Source organism: Chelonia mydas, chromosome 21 (assembly GCF_015237465.2).
Source record: "Chelonia mydas isolate rCheMyd1 chromosome 21, rCheMyd1.pri.v2, whole genome shotgun sequence".
NCBI classification, from domain to species: Eukaryota; Metazoa; Chordata; order Testudines; family Cheloniidae; genus Chelonia; species Chelonia mydas.
The window spans coordinates 15,823,997-15,851,118 of NC_051261.2; the positions used below are offsets into that span (position 1 = coordinate 15,823,997).

The 27,122-nt window shown below is 56.1% G+C and overlaps 2 protein-coding genes across 2 annotated transcripts in view; both read left to right on the forward strand.

The window, feature by feature from the left end:
* CSRP1 (cysteine and glycine rich protein 1) overlaps positions 1-15,413 on the forward strand; it is a 37,403-nt gene extending 21,990 nt beyond the window's left edge. The window contains exons 2-6 of the mRNA XM_037884980.2: positions 5,118-5,230; positions 7,730-7,898; positions 9,039-9,168; positions 12,214-12,307; positions 13,751-15,413. Of these exons, the coding sequence (XP_037740908.1) occupies positions 5,119-5,230; positions 7,730-7,898; positions 9,039-9,168; positions 12,214-12,307; positions 13,751-13,827 (582 nt within the window). The 5' untranslated portion in view covers position 5,118 and the 3' untranslated portion in view covers positions 13,828-15,413. The remainder of the gene's footprint in view (positions 1-5,117; positions 5,231-7,729; positions 7,899-9,038; positions 9,169-12,213; positions 12,308-13,750) is intronic.
* Positions 15,414-21,142: 5,729 nt separating this feature from the next.
* PHLDA3 (pleckstrin homology like domain family A member 3) lies at positions 21,143-25,315 on the forward strand. Its single transcript, XM_037885153.2, has 2 exons — positions 21,143-22,183; positions 23,948-25,315. The coding sequence occupies exons 1-2, from the start codon at positions 21,553-21,555 to the stop codon at positions 24,070-24,072; spliced, it is 756 nt and encodes a 251-aa protein (XP_037741081.2). The 5' UTR covers positions 21,143-21,552; the 3' UTR covers positions 24,073-25,315.
* The last annotated feature ends 1,807 nt before the right edge of the window (positions 25,316-27,122 follow it).

Sequence of the window (27,122 nt, forward strand, 5' to 3'; positions counted from 1 at the left end):
ATTTACAGGAGTCCGGACTCTTCCTTAAAATACATAAACTGAGCCGGCATTCCTTTAGGGAACTGTCCTGACTTAGACGTCTGGTTACCCATACAGGAGGACTTCACACACCAATCACACAAGAAAGAAAGTCAGGTTCGTCAGAGCGATGCCCGGTGCAACACACAAAAGGAGCCCACAGGCTACTGCCTCAATCGCTCTTGCTTTCACACCAAGGGTTTTACCCAAGGCGCGGTGCGGCTGCGATTGTGTAGATTTCACTCACTCAGACCGTGGGGAGAGGAACCCTTTGGTCAGCCGATCCCCGGACGGAGACAGCGCCCAGACTCAAACACACCACAGGGAGGACGGATAGACACAGAGACAAGACAGTTCTCAGTCCGGACAAAACACAGAAATAATTACCTGATGTCAGATCCCAGGATCCCTACCAGAACAGAGTGGGAACCAACAGGTTCGATGGCGTAGACTTCACTGTGGTCATGCACCCTTCCATTCTGACGGAGGACCGATCGGGCCAAATGCCCAGGTGCCGGCTTGCCACGACCATCCTAAGAACAGTCAGGAGTCACACGGCCCCAGTGAAGACGGTTGCCATCTCGGTGGAATCTCCAAATTGTCAAAGTGAGATTCAGGACTCACATAATTTGTCAGACCACTCTGTTTATTAGCAAAGCGCTTTGGTAATGCACCCAGATGTGAGCCCCTCTCTGAGGTTCAAGATAACTTATTTATACAGCTAAGCCAAAGCCAATTTAACATAAGAGACAAAAGAAAGAGAAACTGACAAATATACATACATATCTTATTTGCATACTAACGTTTACCAATCTCCTAGCTCAGTAGGAGCTCTAAGTTAATTAGTTTGAGGACCCATTTTCTCACACTCCTTAATGTTTCTCTTCCTGACAACTATATTTCAACAAACCCTTCAAGTAGCATTTCTTTAATGAATTATAATTTCAATATAATTCATTCTACTTTCACAATCTCTTAGGCTGCGTCTGCACCGTTAAATCTGTCATACAACTGGGGTCAAAGAGGGATCATCCCAACCCCTCTCCCACAACTGCTCCTGAAAAAACCTGTCCCATTGAGGGGGACAAACAGTTGGATTCAGTGCCTGCTGTAGCAAATCCTGCTAGACTGAACTTGGTTGCAGCTGCCTCTGGGGTGGAACGCAGCACATGCTGGAGCACTGAACAACAGATATGTGTGTATCTCTGAAACTACAGGGTTGGCCAGTTACTAGAGATAGAATTTGTCCAGGAGTAGTGGGGGAGAGGGGACGAACTGAGGAGTAGGGGGTGATGGGTCTCTCTGTCCCTTCTGAAACAGGGGAGGCTGGTATCTGACATAGGGCGGGTGGGCAAACGCTTAGGATTGTACTGTAAGGGTCAGAGAAGCTCTGTTCTAATCACAGAAGTGGCCTTCCCCAGAGCACTGTCCTGGGAATTGCAGGGCGTCTGCATCTGGGCTGCCTGCGGCCTGGTGCTGTATGGCTGATATCCGCTTTGTTGTTCTCCAGGGAGCCGCCCTTTTTGAGCGGGACTGAGCTCCCTCCCACACCAGCCAAGTGAAATTAGATTCTGAGAAACAGTCCTTTTAAGGCCATCCAGGGCAGCAGAAAGGAAAATGCACAAACCCCAGGCTGCAGGGCACTGGGGAGGAGCAAGGAGCTGCAGACTGCTGGAGTTAATCTTAACTAAGTGGGTCACCCTGCCCATAAGACACCCTTAGGTGGTCCGTTGACACAATCCCCCATCCTAGGTAGCTGTTTATCCCTGCAACTCAGGCAGGCCACTTACTTACATATATTTGGTACTGGAGTGTTCTGCTGTGACTCCGAGGAACTGCCAGAGCAAGGCCTAGCCGCCGGGTCAGCCCTCTTCACAGCTCCGCCAATGCGCGAGTGCTGTCCTGCAGCCTCCCCTGCTAGCCGGGTGCTGGGCTCCGCTCTGTCCCTCAGGCTACGTCAGGGGTTCTCAAACTGGGGGTCGGGACCCTGCAGGGGGTCACGAGGTTATTACATGGGGGGGGGGTCTCGAGCTGTCAGCCTCCACTCCAAACTCCACTTTGCCTCCAGCATTTATAATGTGTTAAATTAAAAAACACTTTCGTATATATTTATTAGGGGGTCGGACTCAGAGGCTGGCTGTGTGAAAGGGGTCACCAGTGCAAAAGTTTGAGAACCACTGGGCTACGTCTACACTTGAAACACTAGCGCCGCACGACTGCCGCGCTTCAGCCTCGATGCTACGTATGAGGACGGGAGGGGTTCTCCCATTGCTGGTGTTTAACCACCTCCCTGAGCAGTAGCAGCTAGGTTGACGGAAGAATTCTTCCATCGACCTAGCGCTGTCTATGCGGGGGGTGAGGTCAGCTTCACTAGGTCTCTCCGGGGGGTGGATTTTCACACCCCCGAGAGATAAAGTGATCCTGCTGTAACTTTTTCAGTGTAGACCAGCCCTCAGTCCTGACCTGGAGCTCTCTGCTGTCCCAGTCCTGAGTCCAGGCATACTTGAGCCTAGGCTAAGATCACCGACCTCCTTTAATGAGTGACTGACCGTAAGGCCTGGCCTCAACTAAAAAGCTAGGTTGACCCAGCTGTGTTGCTAAGGGGTGTGGAAAAACCCATTCTCCCGAGTGACGTAGTTAAGCCAACCTCACCCCTGGCATAGATAGTCCTAGGTCAATGGAAGAATTCTTCCGCTGGCCTAGCTACGGTCTCTTGGAGTAGAGGGGGGTGCAGTGGGGTGGGGGGATTAACTACAGTGGTGGGAGGACCCCTCCTGTTGCCGTAGTGAGTGTCTACACTGCAGTGTCACAGCCCTGCCACTTGTGCATATCAAGTGTAGACAAGCCCTAATTCAGGAGTTTTGTGGAATATTTTATGTAGCTCTTTCATTACGGCAAGATCTCGACCTCTCCTGACAGAAGAACGACAGCCTGATGCTGCCAACACTCAAGGGGGCAATCTCACCGGGACCGTGTGGGCAGGTGGAGTTTGCAGCCTCGCCTCTCAGTCTAAAATACCTATAGTGCAGTGATGGGGCCGTATTTGAGGGTCTCACTGTCTTCAGTGCACTTATTCTCCTCAACCACCTGTGAGGCAGGGCAGGGGTATGACCCCATTTTACAGACGGGGGACCTGAGGCACAAGGAGGCTGTGACTTGCCCTAGGTTACAGAGGGAGTCCGAGAGAGAATAAGAAATGGCCCCCAGATCCAGGCTTTCCCGTCCCCTCTCGCCCCCTCCCCTGCAACCACTGAACCATGCTTCTTTTTCATCATAGCTGTAGTACTCAAGCTGGCGGAGGCTGTTAACTCTTCTGGCTGGTGTGTGGCGTCAGTCTGGGCAAACCCGTCTGTATCTCTTGGGAACTTGCCCTGCTGCTTTCACTGATGTTGTGCCAAAGAGCACAAGGCTGCGTGTTCCCACTGGGTGCACAGTCCTTGGAATAATCTCTCTACCTGGCTGTAGGGCACCAGAGCAAGCACTGTCCCAGCCACTCTACAGCCCAGTGCCATCGGGCTGGCGGGGGCAGAGGATGAGACTGGCCCTGGAAGGGTATCAGGGCCTGCAATGCACTGAGAAGCCAGTTTAGATGATGAATTATGTCTTGATCTGTCCCTTGGGGGTTAGCTGAAGGCCTGATCCTGATTGATTACTCAGCACTTTATAAAACTTGGGGTCGCACATGGAGGGCCTCAACTCGGTGGTCTCCTTCTGATACCCTTTTGGCACTGAGTTTCCAGGAAAAGAGGAGACCCCATGGGAAGCCCCACTTTCCACCCACGACAGTCAAGTTAGAACTTCAGGGCTGGCCTAGACAAGGCAATTAAATGTTTTGTGACATTTGTCAAGTCTGTGGGCATGTCTCCAGATATCCTGGGCTTCCTTGATTCTCTTCTCTGGCGTTGGATCCTTGATAAAACTACAATCTCCCAGGAACAGGGAGGCCATGTGGAAGGCTAATACTCCAATAGTGCGTGCAGTTGGGGCATAGGGAGGACTGCGGAGTCTGGGTATACATGGCGCAGTGACAGATGTTGTCTCTTGCCCTCTCTCATCCTCACCAGCAGATGCAGGACAGATGTTCAGATTCTAGTGACATTTTTCAGGCTGCTCTTCCAGCCCTCTCATCCGCCACACTCCAGCTCGCCAGTCCCTGGGGAATGTTGCCCCAGGCCTGTTGCTTTGTCATTCCACTGGGAGATAACCAGGGCTCAGAATGCGGGGTGAGACTCGGTCTGTTTGAGCCTGTGCAGATTCTCTTCTCTTCCTCTCCGCTTTCCAGCTCCCATTCCTTTACCCTTTTATAACGGGGAGTTGCTGGTTCTCTCTGGCCTGGTGAAGAGTACAGGGTCAGTCATGCCCAAAGGGGACAAAAATTCTCACGTCCAGAGGTGATACTATGGTGAGGGGCACTTTAGACAGACCTGGGGCCCAGGAGAAGTGCTGTTAATCTAGATTCCTTTTCTCCCCTAAAATTCCTTGGCCTAGGCGTCCAAGGAAATGAGGAAATTCCTGTACCTCTGGCAAAGCAATGAAGAGGTGTCTTATTTCTCCATGTTGTAGGGTCGCAAATCTCTGTTGCGTGCCCTGTGACCCAAGAATCTGATCTCCTGCCCATGCCCCGCCTAGCACTCCAGGGTAGCTGAATCGCCACACTGAGCAGAGAGACGGATCTAGGCCCGGCCATGGGCCAGATGGAGAGCTGCTGAGGACACCACTGAGGCAGCCAGTGTGTGTCCCATGTACCAAATGCATCCCACCACTCTTCCCTTATACCTAGGGGCACCTGCACTAACTACAAGCGCCAGAATGCAATGCTCCAGCTCCAGGCAAGAAAGTTCTGGGACACAAGTGGAAACGTTTCTGGGATTTGCAGGCAATGCCAGCGTATGCAGCTCCAATTTGTGCATCACGTGACTTAGGTGCAGAGCGTATGTCCTTGGTTGGAGCCTACACACCTGGGTTTTGAGATGTCCCTCTGACATTAGGATCTTTCCCCGGCACCTGCGGGCTGTCCTGGGTTCTAATTGCACCATCCAGCAGTTGTCTTGCTCAGTGCCCTTGGGGTGAATCTGTTTTTTCCTGTCTGCTTCCCACAGGATGCCGAACTGGGGCGGAGGGAAGAAATGCGGCGTGTGCCAGAAGACCGTGTACTTCGCCGAGGAGGTGCAGTGCGAAGGCAACAGCTTCCACAAGTCCTGCTTCTTGTGCCGTGAGTACAGCGCCCCACGGGGTCCTGGCCTTTCCATTGACATGGCAATGCCGTGGCCTGCTTGCTCTTGCCAGCAATGTAAACATACCCCCGCCACTGCAGAGCAGACCCAGACGGCTGACATTTGGCTAATTACTGCTGGGCTGGGAGCAGCTCTCCGTTCTCCTCCAGACGTGGGGAAGGGATTTTTGCAAAGCACTGTGAGTGATATAGGGACTGAAATGTCAGGGGTGCTTTGGGAAAACATCCATGCAACTTCCGCCCCCACATTGCTAAATGAAACACTAACCCTAAACCACACTAGGGTCTAAAGCGCAGGCCCCCTAGATGCCTAAATGCACCATTTTAAAGCCCTGGCTGTACCATCCCACAGCAAAGCCATGCTAGCGGTGCGGAGGGCTAGAAACTCCATGAGGGCGCATCTCTGCCCTGCCTCTGAATGAAGAAAGAAGGGTTTGTGTGGGACCTTGCAGGCGGCTGGAGTGTGGCCTTTGAACCCTGCAGGACCTGGGGATCTGTGGACAGAGGATGCTGCTTTGCCTTGTGCTTGCTGGCCATTCTGGTGACCAAATGCCTGCAGCATGCCCGATGCTGACAGTTCGGTGCCTGGGCCACCCTCACCCATCTGGCAGTCGTAGCCTCAGCCCATCCGTACGGCGGCCTCCACATGCCACCCAGCACTGGAAAGGAGGCCGGCAACTGATGCACTAGCTCCCACCTGGGTGGGGGTCACCTGTGCTCCGAGAAACGCTGGGTTGAGTAGTGCAGCTGCTTTCCACTGCCAGCACCTCCTGTCCCAAGAAATGTAGTTCCCCAGAGATCGTAACTGGCAGGGGAAGGGGAGGAGTTTCCACAGAATCCGGAGTTTATGCAAGGGCACAGGATCGCCCCACCCAACAGGTGCATTCTGGTGTCTGCTTCCCCGCACAGGAACTGGGGCACGCCTGCGAGCCCCTGTCTTGGTTTGTTTCCTTCTCCCCAGTGTAAGGCTGCAGCTGAACTGCAGGGCCTAGGTACGCCCTGGTGTGGGTGCAGCATAGGCTGACAGAAGGAGTTTTCTGCCTGTGTAGGAACAGCACTTTCCCAAAGGACATTGGCCGGGCCCACAGAAGCACAGTTCTGTCAGCATAGCTGCGTCTACACTGGGGCTTCTGCCAGCACTGCTATATTGGCTGTGGGTGTGCTTTTCTCCCCCCGCCCCCAGCACCCCCGTGACAGACGTAGCTGTGTAAGTTTTAAGTGTAGATTAAATGCCTGATGGCTCAGCTGGTGGGGATTTGCTGAACCGCTGGGCTAGATGGGCTCCGAATACCAGCCCAGCTCTGCTACAGGGGGCTTGGGAAGCTCTTAACCCGCAGAAATTCCTGACATAACCCTCCTTACATGGCAAAAACTGTCCTTTTCCGTTTTCCCCCTCCTACTCTCCAAGCACAGAGAGCGCCCGGGAGGAAAAGCACCATATTTAGTCATGGGGATGGGAAGCGCAGATTTAAGATCCCGTATTTAGGTGAAAAGTGCTGGGCCTGCAGAGCGTTCAGAGGGGAGCGCTCGGCTCTGTGTTTGCATTCTTGAAACATTGTTTAAGGGCAAGAAATTTTTCTTCTGGCAAGGAGACAAGCAGGCCACGGGGAGCGGCTTCCTGTTGACATTTAAGGCATGCGTGTGGGATGGGGGTTGAGTCTGTCAGTCACACACCAGTGTTTGGCTGTTGCTGGGCTAGCCGCTGTTTCCCTCCTCCAGCCTCTTTGTTCCTTTACAGCCGGAGGTAGGTAACTGCCAGCTGGGATGTTGTGAGCTCTGCCCTACCTCTGATCCTGCGCCTCCCTGCCCCTACAACTTCCTCTTGGATTATCTGATCCCGTGCTAGGGCTTGGAGGTCAAGTGTGTCTAAGCATCCAAGAGTGCTGTCTGTGTTGCCTGTCATCCGCTATCTAAGCTGCCAGTCTCCTGATTGGCAGGAGCACACTCCAGTCAGGGTTGGCCTGGGCCGAGCTGGACTTTCTCCTGGCACACACACACTTTCTGCTATCGTCCCATGGAACCGATCCCTTGAAGGTTGGGATCACTGACCGTCCATTGCAGCCCTCCCCTGCCTGCACCATTCCTGATTAACCCTTAGAACTGTGCAGATGAGCTTTGTAAAGGGATTTCATAATTTGTCGTTTCGCAAATTGCATCCACTCTGCCCACTGGCAGCATTGGGGTTAATGTCAATTTCACCTTTTAACTCTGAACTTCCTGGCTTTTACCTGGGTGGGTGGATCGGTTGTTTTTAACTCATGCCAAATGTTCCTGTACGAATTTTCATCTGTATGTTGCTCTGCACACTCCACATTAACAAAGGTTTTGTCTGGGAATTTCCTTACTCCTTAAAATCTGACACATAATGTCTTGGGAGGACTGATGCTCTCCGACTTGCTAGTGTGTTCTGGCTGCCCAGAAGCCAGAGATGACTCCTGGCCAAGGTCTGTGGGTGACATTCCCCTTGTTCCTCTCCAGTGGCCTGTAAAAAGAACCTGGACAGCACCACCGTGGCTGTGCACGGGGAAGAGATCTATTGCAAGTCCTGCTATGGCAAGAAGTATGGCCCCAAAGGCTACGGCTATGGGCAGGGAGCAGGGACCCTGAGCACCGACAAGGGAGAGTCGCTGGGAATCAAATACGAAGAGTGAGTTGGAGCCTTCATTTAAAAAATAGTGACTATAAAAGGGAATTGGAGAGAGGTACCCGCATCCCAGCTCTGGGTGCCCCAGTGGGGAGGGGCACTGTGGACCCCGGGGAGCTGAGTAGCTCTGCTAGCATTTCCTGTTCTAAAGAGATCCTGCTTTCTACCGCGTCCTTCTATTTCAGTGTAAAGTTCTGCACTCTCCTGACCTCTAGTAGTCAGCAGTTTGGCTGGCAGGCTCTTCCCAGCCTTGTAAACGCCAGCCTCTGCCCAGGATCCTCTGACTGGATCAGTCTAGTGCCTGGCTGCAGCTGGGAGTCTAGCTGGGCCATTCACCTGCTGAGACGATGCCCCCTGCCGTTAACAAAGGCAACCCTGAGAACAGAATCAAGCTGGCAGCTAGAACGTAACCTAGCAGGAGCCTAACGAGACCAGTCGCCCTTGCCCTCTTGGCTAGTTCAAGTGACCAGGAAGAACAGGAGGTCTCTACTCTGGGGCCCAGTACAATCAAAGCTTGGCTTAGGCTATGTCTACACTCAAAATGCTTCAGTGGCACAGCTGCAGTGCTTTGGTGTAGACACTCGCTACAGCAAATGAGCGACGGGAGGGGACTTGCAGAGCTGGTGGGGAAAGGGAAACTTCAGTCAAACAGCAGCAAGGATTTTGACAAAATGTTGTGCTGAAGTGTTGAACTCTCCCCCCCGGCCTTGGCTTATAGCACCTAGGAAGCCATCCAGGCTGTGGGAGGAGCTTCTCCAGCCAGAATTGCTGGCCCCCTGCAACATGATGGGAGCGACAGTGCCTCTAGCCTGCCGTCTCTCATGGTAGCGCCCTGATCCGTCAGGGCCGTGCTTCACTAGTGGAAGCAGGCCCCCCCTTAGAGCATGCCTGCACTGTGTGCCCCCTGCGGGGAATGTTCTAACCCTTCTCTCCCAGTGTGTAGATGCCCAGAGCTTCCGAAGGGCTCAGCCCCCAACGGGAACCCATGTGCTGAGCCCTTCTCACAATCGGGCCCTAGCAGAGACCTCTTTTCTTCTTCCCTGAATGTGGAGCCCCCCTGTCTCATCAGCTGCCCCTGTCTGCTGCTGCTTCCCAGTCATGCAGGTCAGATAACTAACTCTCTCCCTAACTGGAATCCAACAGGAGCCAGCCCCACCAGCCCACCAACAACCCCAATGCCTCCAAGTTGGCCCAGAAGGTGGGTGGTGCCGACGGCTGCTCCCGCTGCGGGCGGGCCGTGTATGCTGCTGAGAAGGTGATTGGCGCTGGGAAGGTAAGACAGCAGTGCTGTGGGGGGAGATGACTGCAGGGTGGTGGTTCTTGAGTCAGCATGTGGCTGAGAGCTCTGAAAGGGTCCATGAGCTAGGGCTCATGGTCCAGGGCCAAGCCCAGATGCTATCGTGGGCCAGATGGTCCAGCACCCACAAATGGGGCTGGATTTTCAAGAGATCATCTAGCGCCCAATGTGCTGTGAGCTTTTTTGAGACTCTGGCTCCTCAGGGTGGTGCTGGCCCCTTCTGAAAATTCTGTCTTTATGATACGTGCAGGTGGCAGAGAGCCGCATGCAGGGGGTAGCCACAGGTCCTCTCCATCTCCCTGATCCCAGGGGATCATGGCTGGTCCCTTCTCCTGCCCCCCCACCCGATGCCCTGGGAGGAGAATGATGTGCATCACAGCCCTGGGCTGGAAGACAAGTCTACTGCAAGGAAACCCCCATGTTGGCATTCTCTCCTTAGGCTCTAGAAGGCTGGATCTGGCTTCCACAGCCCAGTTCACCCAGCCGGTGGCTTCCTAAGTCTTCAGACCATTGGTTCCTCTCTCCCCCAGCACTGGCCCCTGCATAAGGCAGGGTGATGAAGTCTCCAGACTCTTTGGGTCTTCCCCTGGCCTTGCCCTGTGAACGCATACAGCTCTGCTAACGCCTCTGTAGCATCTCCTGCTATTCCAGTCTTAGACTCTGCCTTGCCCCCCAGGACCTCTGTGCAGTCCTGACCTGCAGCACCCTCCACTAGTCCAGCCCTGGGCTCTCGGTACACAGCTCTGCTGATGCCTCTCAGACCCAGCCTGGGGCCCCCACTGCTAGTCCAGCCCTGGGACCCTGACAAAGCTCTGCCGATGCCTCAGCTACACACATGGGGCTAGGGGCAGAGTCTGACCCACTGGCTCTACAGTCCAGGAAGGCCCTTTCCCTGCACCAGGCCACCCTTCATGTACAGGTGTGTCTTCACTGCAGAGCTAGCCCGGTGGCTTGGCACCTGGGTCTGAGCAGGCAGGTTAGCCTTGCCCGGCCGTGAGCCGCCACATTGCAAAGCCTGACTCGTGTTACTGGGTCCTCACTGGGGCTGTGATCCTCGTGGGTGTAGCTTGGACTACTGGGGCCATGTCCCATGGTTCTGCATGCTGCAGCAAGCTGAGCTGCTCTGAGTCTCTCCCAGTGAATTGTGGGAGAACTTGTCTGTCCTGGAATTGTGGGAAGGCATCGGAAGGCTACTGGCTTTCAAGTGGGTTTAGCCCAGTGGTTCTCAACCTGTGGCCCACGGGCCACTTGTGGCCCAATCAGCACAGAGCTGCGGCCCATGTGACCGCCTCAGGGCCATAGAGGCTGTATTGGATGCGGCCCACAATGGTAAATAGGTTGAGAACTACTGGTAGCCTTTTGTGTCCTCACTGCAAAGTGGGTGGGTCACCAGCCTGAGCGGAAATGGAACCAGGCTTGGGCCAGCTAGCCTGGTCTGGAAGAACCACTAAACTTGAGTGAGAGGGTTTTGTGTGTGTGAATGGGAGGGGGGTTAGGGGAAACACCCAGATAAGAGCCCGTTGTGACCCTGCAGTGAAAACAGACCCTTAGAGTAAAAATGGGGGCACAGAGTTTAGTGGGAGACTTTGCCATTCTACATCTTTGAGTAGCTGAAGCTGGAAACGTTGCTGTGTCTAAACAAACTCAGAGAGGATACCAGTGTGTGTGTCTTGAAATGTACTGATCATTCTTCTGCTGGTGGCATAATTCAGCTTGTTGTCTCCGCCTCCTGCCTCTACCCCAAGTCCACGTTTTATTTTCCCAAAGAAGGTTCCATGTTTCCAAAGCAGGGTTTTTTTTTGTTTGTTTGTTTTTGTTTTTGTTTTTTTTAACTCCTGTGTCAGCAGCTCTCATTATTTGCAGCTCCACTGATTTATGCATTAGGAATTCTGGGAGCAGCTGGGAGAGCCCGAGTTTTAAAAGTCAGCCTGGTGCCTTTGGTCTCAACATCGGGATGTAACTTTCATTGGTGCCCTGTTCTGATTCTAGTGCTTTAGGGTGCGTTCATCTCTAGAATACAGAGCCGGGGCTCTCGCCAGATCCCTAGGGGATGCGAATCGAATCGCTGCAGCTGGGCTGACTTCAGAGGAGTTTTGCTGATCAACAGCAGCCTAATGTTTAAGAGTTAATTCTTTACAGGAGCAAATCCTAAACTGTGGGTGGCTGGTAGTTTGGAAAAAAGGTTAAAGGAGCATGTTTCATGCATGCCTGGTTGAGATCTGGATTAGAACAGCCTCCAAAATCCCACTCGCCTGGGATCTTTTCTGATGAGCCAGTTAGTTTCATCTCGCCATGGTAATGGGTGACTTTGCCTGAGCTGATCCAATGGGTGCAGGGGTAGCCCATGCTCCCAGCATAGCTCTGTCTCCACTTTGTGTGCTGAGGTCCTGGGTTCAGTCCCTGATGCAGACAAGCTATCGAGGGGCATTGTGTTACGTGGGGAATGGAATATGTGAGCTAGGCTAGGGCCGGACGCTGCTTCCCAGGAAAATTCTGGCTGTGATTTGGGACTTGCGCTCGGAAGCTTTAAAACCTCTTTAAGGAGGGGCTGGGCACTGGGGTTTGTTGGCAGGAGGATCCTGCCCAGACAAAAGGAAGAGTGATTAAAGCCAGTCCTTCCATGTAATGCTGGGGATACCAGCCAGGGCCTGCGAAAGGGTAAAGCCAAAGCTATGCTGCTAGAAACAGCTACACTGGGGGGATCTGGGTACCCCAGAGACACACTCGCCTTAAATCCACTGTCCCGTGGAGATCAAGCCACATTTTAACGGTGTCCGACTGGTCTGACCCAGGCTCTAGCATGGTTGAACCCCTTCTGGGGAGAATGGGATTGTGATCGGGGTCTTGGAAAAAGGCACTTTTCACTGTAGAGCTTCCCCTGCGGGCAGGGCCCTGGGGGTGCTGCCAGGGAGAGCCAGGGAACTGACATGCCCTGGGTGTCCTACCAGTGGGGGACTGCCTGAACGGCCCCCTGCTCTGTGCCCCGCACCCTCTGACCGCTCTCTGCTCCTCTCCCCACAGTCGTGGCACAAGGCCTGTTTCCGGTGCGCCAGCTGTGGCAAAGGCCTGGAATCCACCACGCTGGCTGACAAAGAAGGGGAGATCTACTGCAAAGGTGAGCACCCCCCTTCCTGGCGTGCTGGCATCCCCAGGGCCCAGGGGGAAAGAGGACTCCAGAGCAAGGTGCGGGACAGGGTATTGCAGGTGTGCATCTTCGGGGAGAAGTAATTGCTGACCTCAAACCAGCACAGGAGATGCTAACAATTGTATGTCCTGCTAAAATCCTGGGGGGTAGCTGATATTGAAACGTGAGTGGACAGGGAAGCCGTCCGAATGGCCCCAGAGGAGCAGGGATGTGCCTGGGGAGCACCCCGTGTATGGCAACAGCGAGCACCCGGACGCTCTAGTGGCCTTGTGGGTGCTTGTGGGTTAATGCCGTGCCAGCCACATAGGCTGCAGAACCACTGGGTCTCGCCACATCTAGCACCTACAAATGACCTCACCCTGCTCCACCTGGGCCATAGCCAGGCTGGTCTAGGTTTGCGGGGGCGGCTGGGGGCCTCTGGAAGGGCCAAGTGAATCTAACATGTCAGTGTCTTGCAATGGGCAAGGGCATCAGTGCACATCCAATTCCCCAATTCTCTCTCTCTCTCTCACTCACACACACACTCTCTCACACACACACACACACACATACACACACACCCCCCCAGGCTCCCTTGCAGCTGCTCCCAAAGTGCTGGAGCTGGCCGCCGGGTTGCCCAGGCATGACTGGCTGTGTGTGGCCCCAGCTCTGTACAGGGGAGCCCCCCCTGCCGCTGCCTGGGTTTGTGTCCCTTCCGGTTGATCTCCGGGGCGGATGATCGCACACCTTTCATTGCACCAAACTCTCTGCCAGAAACCAGAGACTCTGCCATCCCTGATTATCCCGTGAGCTCTGCCCAGGGCTCACTGACAGTGAATCTGGGGGGTTGTCACTGGATGAGGGCCAGTGTGTGGGTGGGATCTAGGAGAAGGGAGAGAGTTCCATGTGAGCCTGATCTCTGGGGCTCGGTTGGGAACGCTTGTCCACATCTAGCAGTAGAGGTGAGAAATTAACCCAGGATAAACTTTAAACCCCCTCCCCTGGCAGCCAGCTAACAAGGGCAACTATCTGCAGGCTGGAGGAGAGTCGCAGTGGATAGGGAACCAGGCTGGGAGCCAGGACACCTGGGTTCTACTCCCAGCTCTGTCACTGACATTGCGGCGTGACCTTGGGCAAGTCCGTTCCCCCCCTTTGTGCCTCAGTTTCCCTATTGGGGGTAACGACAGTGGCCCTCATTCATAAAGGGCTTTGAGATCCTCTGATGAAAGGTGTTAACCAGTCCCCATGTGCTTGTTTCTTCACCCTGTTTCTGCCTGCCTGAGAGATGGGGCCTAATCTGAACTCTGGGAACGAGCCTATTTCAGCACTGACCCCACACCGTAAAACCACCTCCCCCGCATCCCTATGTCCCCTGTGGCTGGCACCCCTCCCTTCCCTGTGTCGTCATCACTCATGGCTTCTCCCCTCCCGCAGGATGCTACGCTAAGAACTTTGGGCCCAAGGGGTTTGGCTTTGGGCAGGGAGCCGGTGCTCTCATCCACTCCGAGTGAGCTGTCAGGATTGGCTCCTCTGCCTCTCCCCTGCAGTGCTGAGCGCTTCGCCGATACCAAGCTCATCCAGACTGACCTTCAAACGTGGATCAAGGCAGCCCGATCCTTCCCCCACTTCCTGCCAGTGCTTCTGTCAATAAACTCCTGCTTATTCTAACTAGACCACCACCCACTTGCCTGCTGGTTTCCTGATCCAAAGCTCACCGAAAGAATCGGGAATCTTCCTGTTGACAGCCGTGGGCTTTGGCTCAGGATTGAGCAGCATAGGCCAAATGGCCTTGACACCCGCGCACACACATGCAGAGAACTTTCCACACAGCTGGGGCGCGTCACTTTGTAGGTGGTAGGCTCACCTGTGAAACCTGGATGCTTATCTAGATCCTCTGAGGCTCTGAATGCAGCCATCCACTGGGATGTCAGAGGAGTGTAACAAGCCTTACTCGATTGTTCATAGATGTAAAAAAAATCAAAGCTGGCAAATGATTGGGGCTTGTAGGTGGGTTATTGTTCCTCTGGAGATAGAGGGAGACAGAGATCCAGTGACTGATGTGAGTGAGAGATACAGACGAGGGAGAGGAGAATATTTTTTTAATAGTGTATTGTATTTAAAATACTAATTGGAGGGACAGTCCAATATAAATCACTGGCCAGCTCCCCAGTGGCATACATCGGCATAGTTCCATTGACTTCAATAGAGCAATGTGAAGTTACACCCTGGTTCTAAATCTAGGAAACTAGTGTGCTTTCAGAAGTGGCCACTGACTCAGATTGCCTCGGTTTTGGGGAGCCAACAGGGTCCTGATCTCTTTCAGAACCACTGCAGCTCCCACTGACTTCAAATGGGTACTTGGCACGTCTGAAACTCCAGCCCCAAGCTGCCTGGTGTGGTGTTCCTAAAAACCGATGCCCAGCGTCACTGGCTAACTTGGACACATTTGGCTGAGATTTCTCTTCCCGCGTTACTAACAGCACCTTAGCCTATTAACCCAAGAGCGTGGAAAAAATCCAACTTGTTTTTCACTGTTTGTGCCCCTGTTTTGTGTTTCGCTCAGCTTGAACACTGATATCAGTTTCGTGCTTGGTTCACAGTTGGTGCCACCATGTTTGGGTTGCAAACTCTGTTGGGAAATGTTTGCATGTTTTTAAAAAAAAACGGGCCAGTTTTGTCCTCGGTTACAGTGCTGTATAAACAGAAAAACGTGCCCTGGTACCATTCTCCTTGGGGGGCTTCAGGTGCGGCTTTGCTTTCATGGGCTCAGATGCCATCTGACGCCTTGAGCAGAATAGAAAGATGCAAAAACTGACCAAGGAATACTAGAACATGGGATCACACAGAGCGTTCTTTGGGTTTATACCTAAAACTTCACTAATTCACTTGGCATCATTCCCTCCCTTCAGGGTGTTATCTGAGCAAAGCTCACAGCTTTCATTTCTCCTGTTTCCTCCTGAAGCAGGGATGTCAAGGACTCCACAGACCTTTTCCACAGTGCGGGAGAAACGTTATGTTGCAATATTTCTGCGGTATGTGCCATATGCAAGGATTGCGTTCAAGCAAAATTATGTATTCAATAAAGCTCTGAGCATGAGGCTCTTGTTCAGTCTCTTCTTTCCCTAGCAATAAGAGGAGGGATTCGCCACATGAGAGGAGAACGCCTTCTTTGGCTTCATGTGAAACTGACTCTGTAGGAAGGGAACTGGCTGCTTCCTTTAGAGACCTGGATCAAAACTACTTCATTACCCCACTGCTTGTGTCATCAGCAGGATTTGAACCTGGGACCGTCAGTGTTACAAGCAGCGATTTCCACAGTATGCATCCGATGAAGTGAGCTGTAGCTCACGAAAGCTCATGCTCAAATAAATTGGTTAGTCTCTAAGGTGCCACAAGTCCTCCTTTTTCTTTAAGCAGCTAACTGTAGTTCCTGTAGCTCAGAGGTGGGCAAACTACGGCCCGTGGGCCACATCCAGCCCGCGGGACCATCCTGCCCAGCCCTGGAGCTCCTGGCTGGGGAGGCTCGCCCCCGGCCCCACCCCTGCCCTAGCTGGTAGCAGTATTAGACTCTTCTAGGAGCAGCCTATGGGAAACACAGGCCATATGCTCTGCTAAGGTAGGTGACACTGTATTAACTAGTCGGGTCACAAGTGGCATGAGTTTAATCTCACCCCAGGGCCCCAGTTTCTCCACCACACTGATGCCCAGTCTGTGGGCATCTAAGCCCAGGGCAGGCGTGACTCTGAGTCAGGCCTGGGCTGTAATAGACGAGCTACCTGGTTAACCCTCATTAACTTCACTCACAAATGGACAAGTCCCCAAGCACTGCAGTGTGGGTAAGGACCCCAGGCTGGAGCTGCTGCCCCCGAATGGGCTCCAGGGATCTGGACCCTTCATTCACCATCTTCGCCTGGTTCCCAGGAGCTCTTCCCATCACTGCTCTGGCATCAGAGCGCTCCGTGGGGAGGGTCTGTCTGGGCAGGGGCTCTCACCGCAGCTGTGCAGCCAGGCCCCACCTCGCAGCTTGTCTCCCTAATGGCGCCGGAGCCTGGCGAGGGACAGAGCGTGCTCTCCTCGCATGGAGCAGGGACGCCTCAGTAACAGCCAGAAGTCTCCCTCGGCCTGCCTGGTTGTGCAGCAGGAGGGCCCAGCTGTTTGTGGTGCGGAGGTCGGTGCCCTACGGGGGACAACTGCCCCTGCTGTCAGACCACAGCGAGGACACTGCTGAGAACAAGGCGGAGTGCGTCTCATTTGCCCCCAAGGGATCTGTCTAAAGCCCAGCTCCCCCATCTGCGCCATAGGGGTGTTGACACTGTTGGAGATCTACAGGTGGACAGAGCTGACGTGTGCTAATACTCGACCTACTAGGCACCCTCCATGCTAAAGAGAGGCTACGGGAAGACACGGGTCGGGGCTGAGAGGCAGCAACACAGTTGTGTGGGGAGCCCAGGGCTGGAATCGCAGGGCGCTGCAGGTCAGGATTGAGGTCCAGGGCTGTGTGTGGCTCAGAACTGAAAGGGGGGGTGGGGCCCTGCAGGCCAGTAGCAAGGGGCACTTTCAGAATGGAGGGGGGGGGGAAACAGTTGTAACACCTCTGTGGGGCTTTAGGCCAAAGGTTTGGCTCCTAGCTGGACCCATAGGGATCCAGAGACCTTTTTGTGGTAAGTGGTATTGGTTTCTTTGCCAGATCCCCAGCCACCACCAAGGGGCAGGGTATGCTGGGCCCTGATGATAGGACTTGGTAAAGCACAAGGCTGGGGGTGATGTCCAATCTACCGTGCCCTTCAGTTACCCTGGCACAACTGGGGCGGATTGATCTGAGCTCTGATCCCTGGCTCCATGACAATGATGGGAAGTTGTCCCGATACCTGCTGGCAGCAGGACTGTTAAGGGACTGGCTCCGCTCGGCTGCTCCTTGGGAAGGGAAGGGCTGGGGCAATTCAGAATCTGAACCCAGCAGAGTTGGGTGAGTGTCTGTGCCCTCTGCTGGCAGACTCCTGGGCACTGCAGGCTGAGATGCCAGGAGGGGCTCCAGGGTCCCAGCCATTAGATAGGGAGGGGAGGGGGCTGGGAATTTTCCCACAGAATGCATCTGGATCAGAAGGTTTCTCAGGTGCAGGTGGAATTTTGAGGGGGATGGGTAGAGAGAGGCCAAATGACCCAAAATAGCCAGTGGCCCAGTGGCTAGGGCCATCACCTGGGAGCGCTGGGTTGAATCAGGCAGAGTAGGTCCCCTACATCCCAGATGAGGGCCCTAACCACTGGGCTATTGGCTTTTTTAAAAGGTCTTGGTTTCCTCTCAGGGCAGAACAAAACCAAATCCCCGGCGCTGATGTTTTCTGTGAAAGGGAAGTGGCGTTTTCCAGCCAGCTGTAATGGGGAGGTCACTTAAGAGTCCGGCACTTGTCTGTTTGAAGCAAGCTTCCCCCTGCCTTAGGTAGGAAGGTTGCCCCAGTTGTTAGTGTGTTCGCTTGGGACTGGGGAGACCTGGGTTCAAGGCCCTGCTTTGCATGAGCTGGGGCATGTCCCTTAGCCTTGCTCTGCCTCAGTCCCCCAGCTGTACAATGGAGCTAATACCCCGCAAGGGTGCACAACGGTAAATGCATTACAGACTCTGAGGTGCCCAGATGCTTCTGCACTGCGGGCAAGATAAACACATGAGCCTGATTCGGCACAAACGCTGGCAGGTTTCACAGGCTGGGCCGGGGCTGGTTTGGCCCATGTACATTGTTATCTCCGTGCATAGAGCCCAAGGAGATGGGGGGCTATGCAAGTGTTAAGGCCAACGGAGAAGTTTGCTGTATTATCCCCGCACTGGGCGAGACCTCTGCAGTCGGTGCCTCCAAGAGACCATGTACTCTCTCAGGGCTGTGCTCTTGGTTCCCTGTTCAGTCCTGGCTCCCCGGCATGCAAAGCCAGGCTAACCTAACTGGAGATCCTCCCCCCCCAAACACCCTCCTTCCTGTGCTGGTTTGCCCTGCAGACCAGAGTGGCATTGCCACGGGGCACGGTGGCAGCCATGAAGCAGAGCGATGCTGCCACCGTCTCAGGCACTACTTTTTGTGCAGGTGTGTGGTGGCACCATGTCTACAGGACCCCACGCTCTGGGTGTCCCTAAACTGCGGCCTGCCAGAAGCTGGGACTGGACAACAGGGGCATGGCTCACTTAATAATTGCCCTCTTCTGTTCATTCCCCCTGACGCACCTGGCGCTGGCCACTGTTGGAAGGCAGGACACTGGGCTAGATGGACAATTGGTCCAACCCAGCGTGGCCGTTCTTATGTTCTGATCTGATCTCTCCAGAGAGAACATTCACAATAGGCCAGTGGGCTACGATCTCTCTCTAATACTCCCTGCCCAGCAGCCGTTGGGGCTGTGGTTTTATATCTGGGTTTTCATTGCTTTCTTTTATACCCATCTCCTTCCTCCTCTTTCTCTCCCTTCTAGCGTTCACTTCTCTTTCCCCCTTTTTCTTTCTCTCTCTTCTTTGCTGCATTTCATCATGGCCGTGGGAGGGCCGAGTGCCGCCATGGGCTGACCTGACAGTGCAATGACATCTCCCAGCCGTGCGATGAGCTCACTGCGCTGTGACATCGCACCATGGTGACGCCATGCTATGGCAGGGTGACCTCACAGCCCAGGAGTCTCGCCTCTTAATCCATTGCAGGGCGGATAAGCGTTACTGAGAGCATGGCATGGATGCATGGCAGCTACAATTCTGGAAGAGTCAAAGGTGGCCACATCCCAATTGCAAATCACACACAGAGCATGCTCCCTGGATTTCCTTGCACGTAAACGTTCCAGTAGACTGGGGCGGGGGGGGGGTTGGGGGGGGGGGTGCGGAAACGGTGACAATGGGACAGTTGCAGGTCTCTGACACCAGGTGGCACTGTGGAGTCATTGCAGAGAAGGGCCCTGCTCCCTTCCGTTCCCATAAGGGGTGATTGTATTGCAGGCCAGGAGAAGGGAATTTGAGGACCAGGGCTAGATAGATTTGGGAAGGAAGAAGCTCTGGCTGCAGCTCATGTTGGGGCATGCTGTCATGAGTCAGCACCAGGATGTGATGCTCTGGCGTTGTCACAGAGTCCAGGAGGTGCGGCCTGTCCCCCTGCTAACCCTGACCTGGCCTGCGGTGCCGGGGACAGACCATAAAACCACAATCCGACCCTTACAAGCACCTGGGTTTTCCCAAGTTGCAGTTGCTTCGTTGCTACTTCTCATGACCTCGAGGACTCTGGGCTGCCCACATGCAGCTCCGTTATGTGCCAGCTCCCTGCTGCAGCCCCCAAATCTAGCAGCAAGGTACCTGCCAAGGTCCTGCTGACACTGTAGAAATGTTCTGTGCAACAGCCCCCAACATGGTTGAACCCTGGTCAGTCATGTGGTGCCCTGTGCCTGGTTCTTCCTGCAACCTTGGCTTATAGGCTGGGTCAGGGACTTCGTTTGATCCAGTCTATGGTGCAAAATCAAACCTGGTGGGGGGGGGGGAGGGACAGGGACACAACTGTAAAGTGCGGGTTGGATCCCTCTTGGTTGACATAGAGGATAACCTACTACCGCTGCCAGCCAATGGTCCTTTAGCTCAGGTAGGAGAGGTGTGTGCTTGAGTCCTGGGTTCAACTCCTGCAGGGGGCTGTAATGTAGTACAGGGTAGGTGGGACTGAAGTTAACCCCAGGAGGTCCATTTGTGCTTTTGGTTACTCCAGATTTACCCCATGTGAGGCAGGGGGGAATTGGCCCTTGGAATCATTAACTGGTTCCTGGGTACAGCTTCCGCTGGGATTTGCTGCCCCAGCCCTTTTAATGAGGAGTAATTAGCCGTGTCTCATTCTTACCACAGACTCGCAGCTCCGGCCATATCCAGCAGCTGCCCTGGGGCTGCGGATGGCTGAGAAATGTGGGTGATCAGTGGCTGCCGGCTGCATTCAGGGCGGCTCTTTCCAACAGTACCTGCGCTCCTCTGCCCTGGGCAGCACCATCGCTAGGATGAAGGGAGCAGCTGGAGGCTTTGCAGGTGCCCGCTGCTCTCCCAATGCCATTCAAATGGCAGCCGGGCCGGGGTGGGTGGGGGTCTGAGCCATTCGCGTGGCAGCCGGCCCAGCTCTCCTCAGCCCTGGCCAGTGGTATCCTCCCACCTGCGGCCCTGGACCCTGGAACACAGACAGCATGTGGGCACCTCCCCAACTAATTCCTGCCAACCCAAGAGCACAGTGTGGGCATTTGTCCCCCTCTGGCAGCTAATCTGGCTAAGAGCCTTCTTCTGCTGCCTGCCCAGATCTCTGCTTCTTTAGCTCAAGCAAGAAAGGCTGGTGGGTTTAGTGCTGAAGGTCCTGGATTCAGACCCGGCTGACAACACTGGAAGGGGTGGTGACATCTTTATACCACATGGCCCTGATCTCACATCCTGTCCCTGTCAGTGGGGGATTTGCCCTGGTTTCTCTACCCCCCAAGCATGTGATGCTGGCTGCTTGCCTCACAGACCATCCCACCAAGCCTGTCATCTTGCCTTTCCACTGCTACGAGCCCTCTCTAGTGTCTGCTTTTAGAGGATGACAGCCTACTACTGCCGTCAGCTACAAGAGTTACCCCTTTAGCTCAAGTGGCAAAGGCCTGAATTGTAATGCTGAAGGGTCTGGTTTCAAACCCAGCCCCCTCCCACCCACCCCTCCACAAAGCCAGAGGGAAGCACCAGACCATAGCAAGGCCCAGGAGACAAGAGGGAGCCCCTTTGTGGGGATGTGCATATGTGAAGCAACTGATCAAGCCAATGTGTGGGGGTCGGCAAAGCTGCATACAACCCCCCTAGGTTGTTCGTATCTGGGGCCACTGGGCCTGCCTCCTCCTGGGGTTCATCCTCCGGGGCGTGGCAGAGGCTGGGTGCGCCAGGCCTCTGAGGCATGGTCATAAAGAGGGGGCAGACCCCCATCTGGCCTGGCTGCCACACACAGGACTCAGACCCCACCTGGCCCAGCTGCCATGCAAATGACTCAGATCCTCGCCTGGCACCCTTGCTGTGCAAACAGCTCCACTCCCGGCTTCAGGTTGCTGCAGAGCAAAGGGTGGATTTACGCTGCCCTCCTGCCAATGATTCAGGCCTCAAACGGGCACATCAGCCCTGCAGACCACTAACCCTCCCCCTCACCCAGGGGCTCCGGCAGCCAGGAAAGCCCAGGGGTGGAACCGGGGCTGCTCCGCAGGGATCCTCTCCCTCCCCAGCCGCGTGTGCCCATTTGTGAATGAATCCCAGCTGCGCGCCGAGGCCGCCCCCAGCCTGGCCCGGCCCGCGCTCGGCCGGGAAGGGTGCCCGTCAGGCAGCAGGGGCGTGGGGCCAGGCTCCGCAGGGGAAGATGCAAGCGGGAAGCGGGAAGGCAGGAGAGCCTGGGCGGGTAGCGACACGTCCCGGGCAGGGCAGCGCGGGGCCAGGGCTGAGCCGCGGTTCTGGTGCCCAGCCGGCGCCGGACGCCCCGGGGAGCCGGGCTCCAGGGGATGCCCCGGCGGGGGCCGGCCCGGCGGCCGTGGCCCCCTCGCAGGTGCTGAAGGAGGGGCTGCTGGAGAAGCGCAGCGGGGGGCTGCTGCAGCGCTGGAAGAGGAAGCGCTGCCTGCTGACCGAGGAGGGGCTGCGGCTCTTCGAGCCCGGCGGCTCCCGCGGCAAGGAGCTCGGCTTCGCCCGCATGCGGGCGGTGGAGTGCGTGGAGTGGAAGCGGCGGCACGTCTACTTCACCGTGGTGACCGAGGGCGGCGGCGAGATCGACTTCCGCGGCCCGCGGGAGGAGCCCGGCTGGAGCGCGGAGATCGGGCTGGGGCTGGTGCGGTTCCAGAACCGCCGGGCCATGCAGAGCGTGCGGGCCCGGCGCGGCGGCGGGGCGGGTGAGCCTGGGGCCGGGCGGCGCGGGGAGGGGCGCGGCACCCGGGGGGGGTGATCCGTGCGACGGGCAGCGGGGGGAATCCGGGGCTCAGCTCTCGGCTCCTTGCTTTGGAACTGGCTCATGTCCCCGAGGCAGCGAACTTCCCTAGAGCAGGACCCCTGGAGGATAACAACTTTCCGCTGCTACCAGCCCAAGGGGTCACTCCTTCGGCTCAGCCGAGGGAGGTCTCCCCTGAGTCTTGCCTTCCACCTCTGCTGGTGCAGGGTGTTACCCTGCCCACCCCAAGGGTGATGTGCCAGGCCCCCTTGCCCTTCCCAGAGCCATCCCAGCCCTCCGTCTCCAGGCCCCTCTTTTCCCTCCGTGTTTTCGTTGCAGGGCCTATCGCCTGATTTCCCGGCGTGCCCCCAACTCTCCGGGATTTCAGAGGGAGCTGTGGGTGCCGGGCTGGGTGCTGCATGTATCTACCCTGTGCCAGTCGGGGGTTAGCCTCCCGCAAGGGCCCCTGAGCTGCTGTTTCTGGGACTGGGTGGGGAAGAATTTCAGTTCCTCTCTCTGGCCTGGCGGGAGGGGAAAGGAGCGGGGTGGGAGGGGGCCAGGCATAGATCGTGTCTCCACTGAGTGCCAGGACGGGGTTTCCGTAGCCTTTGCCTGGAACCTGGCCATGGGCTGATGAACCCCCTTGCTGCACGAGCAGACTCTGCTTCACCCGCGGGTGCAGGCCCTTCCCCCAGGCAGTCACTTCTCTCCGTGTGCCAGAGCCCCGCTACAGGACCCTGCCTTCCTTGCCCTAGCGCTGCTGACATGGGATCCCAGCTGGCAAGCCCGGGTGTTTCAGGACTGGGTTGCCAGTGCCCTGACCCCCTCCCCCTGCCTTGGAGACAATGTGCCAGGTCCCGCTGCCGGCCTCCTGGGCATGCTCCAACCTGGGCAGGTGCTGGGGCAGCTGCAGATCCCCAGGCCTGGAGCAGCCCTGAGCGCTGCGGTGGGTTGGAGTGTGGGGGAGAGGGCGTTGGATGGGAAGCAGCCAGCCCTGGCTCCTAGACCCCGCTCCAGCACGTCCGCCAAGCCCCTGGCTGATTTCCAGGGTGCTGCTCAGGCACTTGGCACCGCTTCTGTGCGGGATGGGAGCTGGGAGGGCTGCTCCGTCTGCACCGTGAGTGGGGCAAGCTCCCCTCCCCCGCCCAGGCTAGTGACAGCATCCACATGATGGGAGAGGTCCCCTCCCAGCATGCCCTGGCCCTCGGGGTGGCTGTGGTGACCACAGCACTGCTGCTGTGAAACTTGGAGCTCTCAAGCTGGAGAACACCCACGGGGCTCTTCTTTGCTCCCACAGCCCCAAAGCAGGGCTCGATCCTGCGGGGTGCCTGGGAGCCCAATTCTCCACTACTCCCTTCCTGTGTTTGGGGCAGGGTGGGGGGCTTCAAGCCACCTTTGCTGTCCCTCTGGTCTGGGCCTGCCAAGCCCCAGGGTACGTCAGAGCTCTCCATCTGTCCTGACTCGGGTGGAGCAAGCCATGGCTCATACCACAACCCTGTGTGCTCCCCTCTCAGCATATTCCTCTGGCCTAAACCCGAGCTGGGGCCAGATTCCCCCAGATGTAAATAGGTGGAATGCCCCATAGACTTCCCCAGAGTCTATCCCACTTACCCCAGGTCTGAGCTGGGCCCCTCAATGCCCAGATGAGCTCCCAGGTGCCCATGCCAGCCAGTCCCCTGGCCCTGAACTGGGCAGCCACCCTCGCTAACCGGTGCATTCCCTTTGGCAGCCATCCAGAACGACACAGCCCCGAGCGGCCAGGCCACAAACCCGGAGGGACACAAGGGAAGGACGGGGATGCTGGAGGGGCGCTCGCTCGCTGGTGAGGAAAACGGAGTCCCTGGCTGTGAGTGAAAGAGGGGCCCTGGCTTCGAGAGGGACAGCAGGCGTTTCAGCGCCAAAGGCCCGATGAGCCTGGACCACGTCTGCCACTAGCTGCTGCGAACCTCCCCCCGTCCCTGCTGGGCCATAGGCTGCTGCCCCGGTCTCCAAGCGCTCCGTATAGCTTGGCCCAGGGATCTGGGGCCCACTGGTCCAGTCAAGGGCCTGCTGGAGAGGTAGGAAGAGGAGCACGCAGCGGGATAAAAGCCCAGGATGACGGCAAGAACCAAAGCAAGATTGTTTCACGCCTCATCAGCCTGCTGCTGGCTGGACACCAGAAGGGACTCGACTGGGCTAGTGGGCCGGGGAGCCCATCCCGCACGCTGGACCTGCCATGTCCCTGCTGCCCAGGCTCAGCCAGGCATCTTCGTGATCCAGAGGTGCATCCCTTCCGTCTCATGGTGACAAGCTGCCCCGTAGCTGAGCCGGCTGGGGCCGTGATGAACTGGAAGTCGGCTGCCCTATGTCTCTTCTCCTTAGACTGATCCTGCGGGCTGGAGTAACTGGAGATCCAAGCTGAAGATGCAAAATTTCAGCATCCAGAGAATTAGCCTGGTGGGATGCCAGGGTGTAGGTGGGGGTGGCTCCCCAGTTTGGCTGGGACCTGTGTGATGACAGGCTTCAGCGAGAAGGTGTGAGCCTGTCTCGACCGGTGACCTGTCTGGACAGAGGGGTTGTGAGGACAGCCCTGAATGAATTCCTCCCTTTGTAACAGACGGTGCAAGCGCTCACATGCCCTGCCCCACTGGGTCAGACCGGCTCCCCTGCCAGGATGGGGAGTCTCTGCTGTTGGTGTGTTGGGACAATCGACAATGCGGGCCCCTGGGTCACCGAAGCAAAGGGTGGTTTGTGTCTGGAACGCTTTGGTCATCAGACGGTGCCCATTCCGCACTCTGCTGCTTCCTGGTTTGCATCTTCACCTTGTTGGGGTCGGGGCAGTTCCCCCTGTGCACAGATCTGCCGATGCCCCTCAGTCCTGATTCGCAGCCCCCTGCTATTCCAGCCGGGGGCTCCCCCACATACAGCTCTGCCAATGCCCCTCAATCCTGACCTGCAGCCCTCTGCTTTTCCGGCCCTGGGCTCCCCCCACACCACAGATCTGCCCCAGCCCCGGTTTTGCACCCTGCTGCGCCCATCCTGGGCCTCCATGCGAATGCCAAGCTGAGTGGTAATTTTGTGACAGGGACCAATAAACGTTACAGGGATGTAAATGTTATCCTTCCTCCTCTGCTGTGATCATTTGTTGGGGTGGCGGCCATTTGGCCCCAAAGAAGGAAGGGAACCAATTGACAGCCCAAAGCAGCCATGTCCTGAATGCTCCTTGTAAAGGATTTTTTATGAGATTAAAAATGACCACTGGGGATTGAGATGAAACATTTGAACTAGAGGTGTAACAATCTGAAGGGGAGCCCTGGAAGTGTTCTGTTTCATGGCTCGCACACACACAAGCGAGGTAAAAACACAAATACTCTTGCTGGAAGGTTGCACCGACCCACGCCTTCATTTCTGAGAATTCATCCTGATAAACCAGAGAGACAAAGCAGAGAGGCACACCTCATCCCACCATTTTCTAGGCTGCTTCTCTCCAGGCTGGCCAGCTGCTGACTGATGCAGATCACGCAGCTCCCCTCTGAGGCCCCTAGCCTCCAAGCAGGACCAGGAAATCCCTCAAGCTTAAAGCGATGGCTTGTTCTTTGTAACCAGTTTCCAGTACGCCACAGCAAGGAGTCCCATGGATTGTCCCATGTGCTACAACAGAGACAGGCCTGGGCTGTGATGAATGCAAAGGGGGCTGCAGGTCACAGACAGACCCAGCTGGTCTCTCTAGCTTCCACAGCTTGCACTGTCCTGGCATTGCACAGTGGCCTGGACTGATGGACTGCCAGGGGGAAGGAGGAATTCTCAGATAAAGCCTGGGAGCCTGAGATTAAAATCAAGAGAGAGTCTCAAAGACCTGAGAGGTGGCAAACAGCTTAGAAAACACAGCAGCAGCGCCAACAGGAAGGGCTAGTGCTGGGCAGAGGGGCAGGGAGCCAGCGTGGCTCTGCCCACTCTCAGCCCATCGCCCTCTGGGGTTAGGATTCCCCCTGCGCCAGGCTTCACAGTCGGGATTCGGTGGCATTACAGGGGTGCCCAGGCCTCATGCTGGCTCTGTAGGCAGGGGGAGGCCACCCCCTGTGCAAGGGTGCTTGTGCAGTTCCCTTTGCGGGGGCTGATGAACCACCCCTTCCAGGTAGCATCCTTCACCGCATCCACTGCACCCTGGGACCTTTCGTTGCAGGCCTGGTAGTGAGAGGCCAGTTCCCTAGTGCCAGATGGTTCTTGCCCTATATGGCATGGCACTCCGTTGCCAATTGATGGGCACTCAGCCTTCCTTATCCTTCTAAGTAACAATGAGGTCTTGGGCCTTGCTCTGGGGAGAGCAGCGGTGGTGGCTCGGGGCGTGGTTAGGTGGCTCCCCAGATTGTTCACCAAGCACCCACAGCCTGGGTGAAGCTCTGGGAAAACACTGGCCCTCAAACCCTGCTCTGCTCCAGCTGGTTTGAGTTTGACACAAGTATTTTGCAAAGCTCTCACAGTCGGGAGGGGAGCACCTGCCCCGCATGCTGCTCCGGCCTGATGCAGGAGGGTGTGTTGAACGGGGAAGGGTTAACATCACCCCTCAATGTCCCTGGACCCGGCTGGCTGCAGACCCATCCCGGAGGGGAGGCAGTCGGGAACTCTGTGAGGCGGCCCTCCAGAATCCAGCGGGGAGACAGCCTAGAACGCAGAGAAGTTGCAGCCTGGAACCGCCGGAGGGAGGCTGGAACCCTGCGTGAGCCTGGAGCCTTGTGGGGAGACAGGCAGGGTTTCTCTGTGGCCTGTGCTGCTCTGGGCACTTACTGTTCGTCATGGCTTTGCTGCTGCAGGGTTTGCAGGGACCAGGTGTCTAGGAATTTAAAAAACACGTTCAAGCATCTGGTTCTCGCTCTTGTGTCTGTAAAATGCAGCCCTGCGATTGGGGACTGAGCTCCTCTCCAGCT

Bases quoted from the DNA above. Each gene is read 5' to 3' on its own strand.
- PHLDA3 (XM_037885153.2), top strand. From the start codon at position 21,553: ATGAATCCCAGCTGCGCGCCGAGGCCGCCCCCAGCCTGGCCCGGCCCG. The intron at 22,184-23,947 runs GTGAGCCTGGGG...TCCCTTTGGCAG, and splicing joins CCGGCGCGGCGGCGGGGCGG to CCATCCAGAACGACACAGCC.